Here is a 13,843-nt window from a genome sequence, read left to right as displayed (position 1 = left end):
TGACTAGACATTGTGGCAACAATGGTGAACAAGGCTAAAGAGTCTCTGTGCTCAGGAATTTATAGTCTGGGGGGATGAAAGACAAATGACCAGGCAATTACAATATAGAGGATGTGTTCTATGCTAGAGGAAGTACAGTGTGGGAACCTAGAAGGACCACCTGTACCAGACTGGGGGCTGGGTGTCACCTGAGGCTCCTTGGAGGAATTGACTATTAAACTGAGGCCTTCAGAGTGAGAGGGAAGTAGAATTTGGCCTAGTAAAGGAGGGGCTGGGGAAGGGGGGTGGTCTTGGTAGAAGGAAGAATGTTCTAGGCCTCTGCCTATGCAAAGTCCAGAGTCAAGAGATACCTTGGCAATTCATAAGCTGAAAACAGTTTGTATGGTTCAAGCTTAACGTTGGATGGGAGTAGCAGTAAGAGGTGAGGCTGGGAGATCAGAAGCCAGGTTATGTGTGTGATGCTGGGCATGCAGAGGTGAATAAGACACAGGAGCCCTGACCCTCAGGGAGTTTTATTATATTAAGGAGAAACCAGGAACAAGTAGGCAAATGGGCTAACAAGATAAATTTTTATTATGATGAAATAAACAAGGTGTTGTAAATGGTGGCTGGGGTATGTATTGGGAGCTCCTTTAGGCAGATCTACATACTGTGTGCCACGTGGATTGGAGGGTTTCAGCGATGACGGTGGCAGGCAGAACAGAGAATTGGATAGATCTGGGAGACATTGAGGGAGTAGAATCAATAGGATTTGGTAATTTATTGGATGATAACAATAATAAATAATAATAGCTTCTACTTATTGCACACTTACTAACTCTAAGTGCTTGATATATTTTTTCTTATTTATTCCTATACAACTCTATGAGGTAGGCATTTATTTCAGTTTTGTGATGAAACTGTGGCACAGAGAGTTTAAGGAACTAGCCCAAGGTCCCATCAGGATTCAAACTCAAACCTATTTTATACCAAACCCTTGTAAGCATAGGGGGCAATGAGGAGGAATGGATTTGGAGGAGAGGTAGAAAGATGATACATTTGGGATCTATGGAGTTTTGGGTACCTTTGAGTCATCCAAGTGGAGATGTCCAACAGGGGAATGGATAAATGAGTATGAAGCTCAGATGAGATCCAGGTCAAGGAATAAATAGTGAGTTACCAGCATAGCAATGTTATGTGGAGCAACAGAGTAGGTGAGACCACCCTGGGAAAGTATATAGAAGGGTTAGAAAAGAACTCTAAGCAGCATCAACATTCAAGGAAGAGCAGAGAAAGAACCCCCCCCCCCAAGAAGGTGTGATCAGGGTTGTAAGAGGAAAACTGGGACAGCACCGTGCAAGTCAAAGGGAGAGAGTTTCAGTGAGGCAGTGATCACAGGGTCATATTCCACTTGAGAGATGAAGTAAGATAAGCTCCAAGATATGTCTATTCTTATAGTAAGAAGAATTCCATTAGTTACCTGAGAGGACAGCCTTGGAGGGATAGTGGAAAAAGAATCCCATTTAGTTGGTTAAGAGTGAGTGGGAGGCAAGGAAGTTGAGGTGGTGAGTATAGACAACTTGATCAAAATGTTTGTTTCTCTGGAGCTAAGAATCCAGAGTCCAGATTATGAGTATGGCTCCTGTGCTAAGTTGGGATCATACTGATAGCCCTGGGGGGTCTCCTTTACCCCTTCATGTGGAGACATGTTCCTTTCCTCTCCAGCTCTTACTTTTTATTTATTTATTTATTTATTTATTTATGTCTGGGCCGGGTCTTCGTCGCGGCATGCAGCATCTTTTTTTTTTTTTTTTTGCGGTACGCGAGCCTCTCACTGTTGTGGCCTCTCCCGTTGCGGAGCACAGGCTCCAGACGCGCAGGCTCAACGGCCATGGCTCACGGGCCCAGCTGCTCCGCGGCATGTGGGATCTTCCCGGACCGGGGCACGAACCCGTGTCCCCTGCATCGGCAGGCGGACTTTCAAACACTGCGCCTCCAGGGAAGCCCCATGCAGGATCTTTTATTTGAGGCATGCAGGATCTTTTAGTTGCAGCATGCAGACTCTTAGTTGTGGCATGAATGCAGGATCTAGTTCCCCAACCAGGGATGGAACCCAGGCCCCCTGCATTGGGAGCACGGACTCTTACCCACTGGACCACCAATGAAGTCCCTTTTTTTTTGTTTTTTAAACTTCCTTACTTTTAAGCTTCTACCTCACCTTTTCCCTACTCCTTTCCCTTAGAATACTCCCTGTATACATCCTTGGAATGAACCCAGTCCTGGAAAAACAAATATTGGTTGTTTTCTGCCTTCAGGTCACTGGGATTACCAGGAGGACTATGGGAAAGATTTAGTCCCAGTACGCATGCACTCCCAATACAGCCAGCTGCTCATTACCTGTCTTTCTCTCCTTCTAGGCATATACTGGTTGGGCTCCAGCCATGGCGAAACTCCATGGGTGTGTGTCTACTCACGTGGACATCCTCTCCTTGGAGAACCGGTGCCTGGCCACACTTCCTGACCTGAAGACCTTGGAGAAACCACATGGGCATGTGTCTACCCACTCAGACATCCTCTCCTTGGAGAACCGGTGCCTGGCCACACTTCCTGACCTGAAGACCTTGGAGAAACCACAGGGGTGTGTGTCTGCCCACTCAGACATCCTCTCCTTGGAGAACCGGTGCCTGGCCACACTTCCTGACCTGAAGACCTTGGAGAAATCACATGGGCATGTGTCTGCCCACTCAGACATCCTCTCCTTGGAGAACCGGTGCCTGGCCACACTCCCCACTCTGAAGAGCACTGTGTCTACCAGCCCCTTAACCCAGAATCTCCAGATACCTCACGTGGTGCAATCTGACCTGTGCAGCCTGAGTGCCAGCAACCACCTGCTCTCTGAGCCTCCAGCCTCAAGGGCTCAGTGCTTCTCTGAGGGTCTAGGCCTTCTGACCTGCCCCAGGGTCTTGAAAACCATCTCTGCCACAGAGAGAGCTCAGGAAGCAGCTTTGGTAATAGCTCCATCAGTTGTCTTCACTGCAGCCATGTCTGTTAGAATGTCTAGTCACTAGCTTTCAGTGCCACAGTGTCCCTGTGTGCTGCTCTGTGTCTGTGTACCTTCTTTCCTCAGAGCCTCTTCCTGAGGCATCTTTTACCCGAGGGCTGTCTTCATGAGCGTCATCACTCTTACTGCTTATCTAGTGCAGAGATTCTGGACAATAGAGCATAAGTAGGTTTTGTCCTTGGAAAGCCTCTTCTCGGGAGGAGAGCCGATATACTATTGCAGTAGCAGAGTCAATCAGGTGCTTTTGAGATCTTACAAGGCATGAGAAACAACTACAGTACCACTTCTCTGTGTGTGCATGTGCAGACACACGTCCACTTGTACACATCTATATAAGCACGTTTAGTATACAGGTCAGGATCGGTAGACAAACACACATTCCTTCTATGTAGACTTGAGATTTGGACTGAGGGAAAGGCAAATCTGAGCCCTCTACCATTTTTGCCAATTATAAGCCACTCGACCTTGGGCAAGACTCTTAACCTTTTTTTTTTTTCCTAAATTAATTTTTATTGGAGAATAGTTGCTCCACGATGTTGTGTTAGTTTCTGCTGTACAACAGAGTGAACCAGTTACACGTATATACACATTCCCTCTTTTTTAGATTTCCTTCCCATTTAGGTCACCACAGAATATTGAGTAGAGTTCCCTGTGCTGTACAGTAGGTTCTCATTAGTCATCTATTTTATACATTGTAGTGTATATATGTCAATCCCAATCTTCCAGTTCATCCCACCTCCCCTTCCCCCTCTCTGGCATCCACAAGTCTGTTCTCCACATCTGCGTCTCTACCTCTGGCTTGCAAATAAGTTCATCTGTACCATCCTTCCTAGACTGCCTACCATCCTTCTAGACATTAGCGACACCACACGATATTTGGTTTTCTCTTTCTGACTTACTTCCCTCTGTATGACAGTCTCTAGGTCTATCCATGTCTCTGCAAATGGCACTATTTTGTTCCTTTTTATGCCTGAGTAATATTCTATTGTGTGTATTTACCACATCTTCTTTATCCATTCCTCTGTTGATGGACATTTTGGTTGCTTCCATGTCCTGGCTATTGTAAATAGTGCTGCAATGAACATTAGGGTGCATGTATCTTTTTGAATTATGGTTTTCTCTGGGTATATGCCCAGGAGTGGGATTGCTGGGTCATATGGTAGTTCTATTAATATTTTTTAGTTTCCTGTTTTCCATAGTGGCTGTATCAATTTACATTCCCACCAACAGTGTAGGAGGGTTCCCTTTTCTCCACATCTTCTCCAGAGTGGTCCACTCTCACCACTATTATTCAACATAGTTTTGGAAGTCCTAGCCGTGGCAGTCAGAGAAGAAAAAGAAATAAAAGGAATCCAGATTGGAAAAGAAGAAGTAAAACTGTCACTGTTGGCAGATGACATGATACTATATCTACATAGAAAATCCTAAAGAGGCCACCAGAAAACTACTAGAGCTTATCAGTGAATTTGGTAAAGTCACAGGATACAAAATTAATACACAGAAATCTCTTGCATTCCTATACACTAACAACGAAAGATCAGTAGGAGAAATTAGGGAAATAATCTCGTTTACCATTGCAACAAAAAGAATAAAATACCTAGGAATAAACCTACCTAAGGAGACAAAAGACCTGTACTCAGAAAACTATAGGATACTGATGAAAGAAATCAAAGACAGCACCAACAGATGGAGAGACATGCCATGTTCTTGGATTGGAAGAATCAATACTGTGAAAATGACTATACTACTCAAAGACTCTTAATCTTTTGAAGCTTTAATTTCCTCACCTTTAAGATGAGATCAATGAAAATCCACGTCATAGGGTCATTGTCAGGATTACAGCTACTGCCATCTTACATTTATTTAGGGCTTTGCAATTTGCAAAGAGTCATACATACATGACCCCATTTAATCTTGTAACAGCCCCATCAGGTAGGTGGCAGGGAATGAGGAAGCTGAGGCTCAGAGGGTAAGCTCACGATTGCTGGGCGATTGATCTGGGACTTGGTCCTTCTTCTTCTGACTCTAAAAATACCTTAATAGCCTCTTGGGAGGTGTGTTGTGAAGGGCCCCAGGCTCCTAGGCTGTGACGTCCGTAAGGAGATGAAAGAAGCCGGAAGATCATGAAGCATCTGAGCAAAGGCTCAGAATGTTGATCTGGGAAAGGGCGTGTGTGTGATACTGAGAGATCACTCTTGTCAGACTGGACAGATCCATGCTGGGGGGTGAGGGGAGAAGAGTTTAGGTGCTAGAAGGTAGATGTGGACTCTTCCTAGCCCTGGGTGCTGCTTTCAGATCTCTGTCTTGTATGAGGGGCTGTGGGTGAGTGCTGGGATTCATAGCTGTCACTATCCCCAGGGTCGATGGTCTTCTTCTGGAGAGAAGAAGCCAGAAGACAAGGAATGGGCAGAGGCTCAAATGCCTTTTTATAGTCTAAGCTTGGGAGAGGCAGAGAAAGTGGAGGAGCTGACCCTGACGCTCACTACTGGGGACTCTGAGCCCCGTCCTGAGCCTGCTGACCAGGCCCTTCAGGAAAAGAAGGTAAAAGTTCCAGAGCTGGGGAGAGGTTGATGGTGGAGTGGGGGGGCCTGGGGAAGTTGGGTAGAGCGGGCACCAAAGGCTGATCCCCTCCACAGAGAGAAGGGGAGGGAACTCTGGTTTCTTACTTCCTGATCCCCTTTTCTGACCTCTCAGCCGGACAGACATCTTCCTGAATCTGGGTTCATTCTCTCTGTCTTTGGAAGTTGGCCTGAGTGGATGCTTAAGTTGGTCCTTATTACGTCTTTTCTCCTTTCTTCCTTCTCTTTCCCAATTCCCAGATGGTTCTAATGAGCTTCCTCTGTTCTACTCTGGTGTCAGACGTAAACACAAATGATGCAGCTTCCTCTACCCAGGCGTTCCTCCTCCAAGTCTGTAGTGAACTTGCCCCCTTGGAGCCTGAATTTATACTCAAGGTATTGTGACGTGAAAGAGGGGATGGGAGTGGGAAGTTAGGAGGAAGGGAATTTGGTTATGGTGTGTCAGGGGGATGGTGAGAGGCTTTATACTAGGGGCTGAAGGAACTTTACTTAGGAAGGTAGTAGGATCTCTGGGTGAGCCTGAGGCCCAGTCCCTAGGGTTCTCTGAGGAGTGGGGGAAGATAGGATTGAGAAAGTATCCTAGGGTTTGTTTATTTAGTAGGTACACAGGCTAAGTACACAATGCTAGCTTGAGGGTTATACCAACAGATAAAACGAAACTTGGACCCGGCTCTTAGGGAATGGTATTATTAATGGTATTATTAGCGAAGCAAAAACGATCCCAAATATTATATAAATGCAAATGGAGTAGCAGATAGTGAATGTTTCAGAAGCAGAAAAGAGAGGGAAAATGTTTCCTATGAAGCTTGGGAAGATGGCAGGATAAATCAGCAATTTGAACCGTGGGTAAGTTTTTGATAGACATGGATGGTGGGAGGTCTTCCAAAGCGGGAAAAGGACAAGGTTAAAGGCCCTTAAATTGGGATAAGTAGACTTAGGAGAAGACTGGTGAATAAGGGCTAGATCATGGAAGATATAGAATGCCAAGCCAAGAGGCTTGGATTTTATATTTACAGACAATGTGGAGGGCTCAGGAAAGGTTTTATGCAGGCAGATTAGATAAGCAAATTAGGGCATGGTGCTGTGCAGAAGTGGCTGAGAGGCCAGCGCTCCCTACCCTGTGCCCTAGGCATCTCTGTATGCCAGGCGGCAGCTGAATGTCCGGGATGTGGCCAACAAAGTCTTGGCCATTGCTGCCTTCTTACCAGTCTGCCGCCCCTACCTGCGACGATATTTCTGTGCCATTGTCCAGCTGCCTTCTGACTGGATCCAGGTAGCCAGGTTCTACCAGGTATGGCATTCAGTTCCCTGACTTTTGACCCTCACTTGGTTCCCTCTCCTTTGCTCACTGCATCTGTGGAGAAAATTCTCAGACACTTTGGCCTGCCCTCAGCTGTCCTCAACCCCGGTGCCCAGACAGGACAGCTTCTCCTGGTACCAGGCTGGGTTGCCCAACAGGGAGAATATGATTGAGAAGGGCTGGACTGAGTTTGAGGAAACTTGGTGTTATTCCGGACCTCGTGTTTCCAGTGAAGAGAATAAGAATCTGAGAAGTCTGCCCTCAGGTCCAGGACCACAGAAATTGTCATTGTAGAGCTGGGGCTGGGGACTTCCTATCCTGTGCTGTCACTTAACCCCATGAAGTGCTCTCATTTTGTTTTGGAGGGTCTCGCTCCTGAGGGTTTCTCGTCTCTCTGACAGCTCCTGGCTGGAGAAGAGGAGGACAGGCTGGTGCCCCTGCCTGCCTGCCTGCGTGCTGCGATGACAGACAAATTTGCCCAGTTTGATGAGTACCAGCTGGCTAAGTATAACCCTCGGAAGCACCGGGCCAAGAGGCGCCCCCGCCGGCCACCCCGCCCTCCAGTCAGTCCCTGCCTCTACCCTGGTCATTCACAGCCTAGGCCCTTTTCCCCCGGAAAGTGAGAGGGATGAGGGAACACGCTGACCTCCTTAAACAGCTGACATGTTTCTACCACCAGGACAGAAGGAGTCAGAGAAATGCAGAGGAGCTGGGTAGAGCTCAGAGGGCAGAGAGGGCAGGGCCTGCCTTTTTCCCAGCCAGTTTCCTGTGGAGTAGAGATGGGCCTTCAGGGCTATTGGAATGGGTCTCTCTAGGGACAGCCTCCACTTCCCCTTTTGAAATGGCTTGTCCTGTCCCTACAGAAGGAGCATACATTTTCTGAGACACAGAAATACTTGCCAAAGTTCATTCGGCCTCTTCGAGATGAACAGAGGATGGTGAGTGCCTTGTTCTGGGGTTCTAAACATACACGTACGGTCTTTTCTCAACTAATGTTTAGAAATGGAATTCCATTTGGTCCAGAAATACTACTAGTGGGTATGGTAGGCACATGCCAACGTCCTACCTGGATAATTCTCAGCTGCGATTATGGGGTTTTGAGAGCCCCGGGAAAGGCTCCTTTTATTTCCATTTTGCTCTCCTTGGTGTCGTTCTTTACTGACAGATGGCACATCCAGCTGGATAAGTGAGTTTAAAACATTATGAAATATCCACCTTCCATAGGAAGTTTTAAAAACAAGCCAAACAAAAAAGTTTTTTTCTTTTACTTTAATAACAAGACACTGGTCTTCGCCGTTAAGAGCGTAGAAGCTGGATTCATACCATCTGGGTTTGAATCTCCCCACCTGCCCCCCCACCAGTTGCTGGCTCTGTGAACCTAGGCTGAATGGCTTACTCCCTCTTGCCTCATTTTACTCACATATAAAATGGGGATAATAGCAGTACCTTCTTCATTGGGTTTTTGTGAGGATTAAATCAGTTACTGTATTTAAAGTATTTCTAACAATATCTGGCACTGAGTAAGTGATGATTTCATCATCATCATCATTAAAATAGATTTTTAGGAAAATATATTAGTATTACAGGAAAATACATCCTCAGTTGGTCCATTGGTCTTTTCTCTTCATCCTATTAATACAACCCAAACTTAGCTCTTCTAACAGAGGATTCTGAAAGCCAGCTTCTTTCATTTTTTAACTCCTCATAGCCTACATTGTGCTGATGCCTCCATTTACACGCTCCAGGTCTCAGCGATTTATTTATTTATTTATTTTAAAATTTATTTATTTTTGTCTGCGTTGGGTCTTCGGTGCTGCATGCGGCCTTTCTCTAATTGCGGAGAGCGGGGGCTACTCTTTGTTGCGGTACGCGGGCTTCTCATTGCAGTGGCTTCTCTTGCTGTGGGTCATGGGCTCTAGGCATGTGGGCTTCAGTAGTTGCAGTGCGCGGGCTCAGTAGTTGTGGCGCACGGGCATCGTTGCTCTGCGGCATGTGGGATCTTCCCGGACCAGGGCTCGAACCCGTGTACCCTGCATTGGCAGGCGGATTCTTAACCACTGTGTCACCAGGGAAGCCCCCAGATCTCAGTGATTTAAATAAGAGCTGCTTTTCCCTCTTCCTCCCTCTAAGAACAAGGTGTTTTCTGTTTATTCAAGCCCCATCTTGCTTGTCCCATGTTAACCATTGATAGTTCAACCTTGTGTAAATGAAACACGGTGACCCCGTAGACCTACTCTGTTATGTTCATCACAGAAGCTCTTGCTGTTGGAGAGTTCTACCCTCTATTCCTATTCTTTGCCCAAATCTACTTTGGGGAAAGAAATTACCGTAGTTATAGGATAGTCTTGGTTTTTGTTTTCTGAAGAAAGTGACCATGGTCATAGATTGAATGACCCCTGTGGGGCTTGTGGATATTTCCACAGTTTGAGGCAACCTGCAGTGCAGTGTCAGAGAAAAAGAATGAGCCAAGTTTCACCCTGAAGAAGTTGGTACAGAGACTGCACATCCATGAGCCTGCACAGCTTGTCCAGGCCCTCCTGGGCTGCAGGTGAGAAGATGTACCCTGAGCACACGCTCCATCCGGGTAATGCCCTGATTCTTCAACACCCATGGCCCCAATCAATCCCTGTAGTTGGACCCCAGCAACATTAGTTTGGGCAGACCTGGCCTTAAATGTGACTCACTAGCTTTGACTGACTCACCATTCCTTTTCTCAGTTATTTTCAGCTGGCTTTGAAATCCTAAGTTTTTCCTCCTCTGTTCCAGATACCCCTCCAACCTACAGGCCTTTTCTCGAAGTCGCCTCCCGGGGCCCTGGGATTCTAGCAGAGCCGGGAAGCGGATGAAGCTTGCTAAGCCAGAGACCTGGGAGCGAGAGCTGAGCTTGTGGGGGAACAAAGCTTCCGTCTGGGAGGAACTCATCGGTAGAGTAACCTTGACCGTCACACTTCTTTCCTCTCTTCCTCATTCATGCCTCTATGTTTTGGACCCTGACTAGAAGCTTTCCATGGCATGGTGCAGTTATTCTCTTACTTGGCACTGAAAATGATTGCATTTATCAGGTCTGCCATTGACCACACCAAAGTGAACAGTGGCACCTACTTTGAATAGCACTGGCATCATAGGTGGGTCATAATTCCAGACATGGTTAGGTGATACACAAGCCTTTATCAACACATGACAAAAGCAGTACCTTCTATCTGATTTCACTTGTGTCAATATCTGTGTAACTCATCCAAACAAGGTAGGACTAGTACGTGGCATACTGGAATCTCCACCAAAACTTTTTTTTTTTTTTTTTGTCCGGTACGCGGGCCTCTCATTGTTGTGGCCTCTCCCTTTGCGGAGCACAGGCTCCGGACGCGCAGGCTCAGCGGCCATGGCTCATGGGCCCAGCCGCTCCGGTGCACCAACCCACACCCCCTGCATTGGCAGGCGGACTCTCAACCACTGCGCCACCAGGGAAGCCCCCAAAACCCATTTTTTAGGACATGGATGTTTTAGGTAATTTGCCCACACTGATAAAAAGAATTCAAATGGGGAAGACCAAGTTCCTTTCAGTCTTCTCTTTCTGTCTGTTTTTTTTGCTAGTTTATTTTTAACTATAGAAGGATCTTCCTGTTCCATTTTTTCTTTTATGTCCTCTTTCATCTTTGAAGTCAACCTCTTTCTGTTGAAAAATACCTGATTGTAGCCCTTTTGACTGCTTGAGTTTTGTGGACTTCATATTTTGGAGCTTCAGAAGCCCAGTTGGCTTTTATTGCTCTGTAAGCTGCCATTTATAGGTGGTACTCAGGGAAGCCCAAAAAGCTTAACTGCTTATATCCTTCCTCCCACTTTGGGGTTGTCACTAGTGCTGTATGTATCAGAATCACATGGGAATTAAAACACACACACACGCACACACACACACACACATACACACACACATGCTTGACAACTTATTCTGCAATGTTTGATACAACTTTGGGTAGAGTAGGATAAAGGAGCCTGGATGGCAGTCAGCATGTGTTGGTGGTTCTAGTATGCATCATCTCCCCTTTCCTCCCTCTGCCTCTGAAAATTACAACTGCTATTTATCTTGGTTGAGACCAATGCCCATAATCTAAACCAGTGGTCTCCAGACCACTGGATCACTTACTGCAGAAACAATTTTTGGGATACACCAGAATATATGTATATATATATATTTAAAATTTTTTTATACATGTACTAATCAATTATGTACTTTAGGAACTATATAACATATAATTATATAAATATAGATATGAAAATTAATAAATATAACTATAAAATAAAAGATAAAAATATAATTAGATATACAGATCCCTCTTTGGAAACCAGAGGCTCATTAACAACTCATTAATGAATTATTTGGAATGAAATCAGTGAATTTCTCAACCTATAGGATGAATATTCATTTATTCCTCTAGTATATCAATAAATATGATATTGAACTTAACTTCTTATCAAAATGATCTAGAAAATCTTTCATACGTAGCAACATTTGAGCAAAACTAATGAGTTGACAGAGGATGCAATAGTTCATGAGTTGTCACACATCATTTACATTGCGTATACAACATAATTGTTCTACACAGTCTGTAAATCAGAAGTATTATGATTGGAGAACCCCAGGACTTCCAGCAGGCTTAAAGCTTTCTAGCTATAATTCAGATGAGACTTACATCACCTTAAAAAAGGTACCGCCACTTTCCCAATGAAAGCTGCTGATGGTGGGGCTAGTGCCTGGGATGTGGGTGGGGACTAACAGGCCTGGTCTGTAATGTAGTCTGAACGCATCTCTGGGTGGTAGCCAGGAAAAATATCACACCTCCTATTTATGTTGACCTTTATCTAAAAGAAAGAATGTTTCCAATGTTTACTGTACAGATTGAACCCCTGTAGTCACTTAGTTCATGTTACATGGTTATGTGTCATGTATGATAGTTGAGGCTTCTTGAGGAAGAGGAGGCGTTCCACAACACAAGGGCATTGATGGGGCCCCCTCACTCTTTTTTGGTTTCTGCATAATGAGACTTGTTGCAGCTTATCTCTGAATTGTAAATGGCTTTAGAATTATTATTCAGTATTAACCAAACTAACCCTCTAAAATTGACATAAGCCTTAAAAAGATTATTAAGAAGCTATGACTTGGGACTTCCCTGGTACGCAGTGGATAAGAATCTGCCTGCCAATGCAGGGGACACAGGTATGGTCCCTAGTCTGGGAAGATCCCACATGCCGCAGAGCAGCTAAGCCTGTGCGCCACAACTACTGAGCCTGCGTGTCACAACTACAGAAGTCCGCATGCCTAGAACCCCTGCTCTGCAACAAGAGAAGCCACTGCAATGAGAAGCCTGTGCACCGCAACGAAGAGCAGCCCCCGCCTGCTCGCTGCAACTAGAGAAAGCCTGCACGCAGCAATGAAGACCCGAGGCAGCCAGAAATAAATAAATAATTTAAAAAAAAAAAGAAACTATGACTTGAAGGTAATACTAATATCACAGGGACAAGTGAACAATAAGAAAGTGACAGAAGTGAAATTCTGCTTCAGGGCAAATCTTTCTCACCTATCTTTATTTTTTTTTTAATTAAAAAACTTTTTTGGCCATACCGTGTGGCATGCGGGATGTTAGTTCCCTGACCAGGGATTGAACCCGTGCCCCCAGCAGTGGAAGTGCAGAGTCTTAACCACTGAACCGCCAGGGAAGTCCCTTTTTCACCTATCTTTATTTTTTTAATTTATTTTAAAAAATTTTTAATTTATTTTATTTATTTATTTTACTTATATTTATTTTTGGCTGCATTGGGTCTTCGTTGCTGCATGTGGGCTTTCTCTAGTTGCAGTGAGCAGGGGCTACCCTTCGTTGCGATGCGCAGCTTCTCATTGCGGTGGCTTCTCTTGTTGCGGAGCACGGGCTCTAGGCGCATGGGCTTCAGTAGTTGTGGCTCGTAGGCTCTAGAGCACAGGCTCAGTAGTTGTGGTGCACGGGCTTAGTTGCTCTGCAGCATGTGGGATCTTCCCGGACCAGGGCTCAAACCTTCCCGGACCAGGGCTCAAACCTCCCCTGCATTGGCAGGTGGATTCTTAACCACTGCTTCACCAGGGAAGCCCTCACCTATCTTTAAGTAAAAAATGATGACTATTTAATCAGCTCATACAAGACATTGACCAAAAAACTTAAGAATTATCAAGAAGACTATTTGAAATATCAATTTACACTCACAGTTAATGGTGAACCTTTACTTTAAATGTATATCCTGCCTTGAAATATTAACTAATGATTGTACTACATGTATATAATTTATAAGATTACACTAGGAAATTTCTCTTTAGCCATCTAAAAACTTTGGAAATCATTACTGTGGATTAGAGAATGTATTTTGCCTGTTAAGCCCAATCTCAGGGCTGGAGCCAGCAGGCAAAGTGATACCCTCAGTTGTTTATTGAAATAGCTAATCCCATAAACAGTGTTGATTAGGTTTTGCTCCAAGCTCAGGCAACCCAGTTGTTATCTTTCCAGACCTTTAAAACATTTTGGGTAGGATAGATCATATGTTCGTACCTCATTTGCTCCAACCTGAACATTCTGCATGGCTCTGGTCTCTGACCTCTCTCACTCATCCTTTGTTTGCTTTTCTCACCCTATGTCCTACCTTCCGTAGACAGTGGGAAGCTTCCCTTCATGGCCATGCTTCGGAATCTGCGCAACCTGCTGCGGGTTGGAATCAGCACCCGCCACCACAACCTTGTGCTCCAGAGACTCCAGCATGCTGTACGTGTGAAGGGCAGGGAGCCAGCCTTCTCCTAGTGGCTGGGGAAGGTCATAGCCACCAAGCTATTTCCATATGGGCTGTAAACAGATATGGAGCTTCAGATAGGTTGAGAGAGACAGGTTTGGGGGTTCATCATCCCTTAGA

The 13,843-nt window shown here is 45.3% G+C and overlaps 1 protein-coding gene across 15 annotated transcripts in view; it reads left to right on the top strand.

Annotated features, from left to right (window-relative positions):
* TEP1 (telomerase associated protein 1) overlaps window positions 1-13,843 on the top strand; it is a 44,902-nt gene that overhangs the window by 1,730 nt on the left and 29,329 nt on the right. For 13 of the 15 annotated variants that reach the window (XR_004036671.3, XR_009563059.2, XR_009563058.2 and 10 more), the window contains exons 2-10: window positions 2,397-2,987; window positions 5,399-5,581; window positions 5,860-5,994; window positions 6,749-6,910; window positions 7,321-7,482; window positions 7,783-7,857; window positions 9,343-9,467; window positions 9,686-9,843; window positions 13,589-13,698. Coding sequence is in view for 8 of the 15 variants with exons in the window: in XM_060294529.2 (XP_060150512.1) it covers window positions 2,421-2,987; window positions 5,399-5,581; window positions 5,860-5,994; window positions 6,749-6,910; window positions 7,321-7,482; window positions 7,783-7,857; window positions 9,343-9,467; window positions 9,686-9,843; window positions 13,589-13,698 (1,677 nt within the window). In the remaining 7 variants the exon portion in view is untranslated. Of the gene's footprint in view, window positions 1-2,396; window positions 2,988-5,398; window positions 5,582-5,859; window positions 5,995-6,748; window positions 6,911-7,320; window positions 7,483-7,538; window positions 7,858-9,342; window positions 9,468-9,685; window positions 9,844-13,588; window positions 13,699-13,843 lie in introns of those variants that run through there. The other 2 variants (XM_060294528.2, XM_030844104.2) reach the window with 2 other exon arrangements.

This window comes from Globicephala melas, chromosome 2 (assembly GCF_963455315.2).
Source record: "Globicephala melas chromosome 2, mGloMel1.2, whole genome shotgun sequence".
In the NCBI taxonomy this organism is placed as follows: Eukaryota; Metazoa; Chordata; class Mammalia; order Artiodactyla; family Delphinidae; genus Globicephala; species Globicephala melas.
The sequence above is the reverse complement of the archived record's forward strand: the minus strand, read 5'-3'. Positions and strand labels throughout refer to the sequence as shown.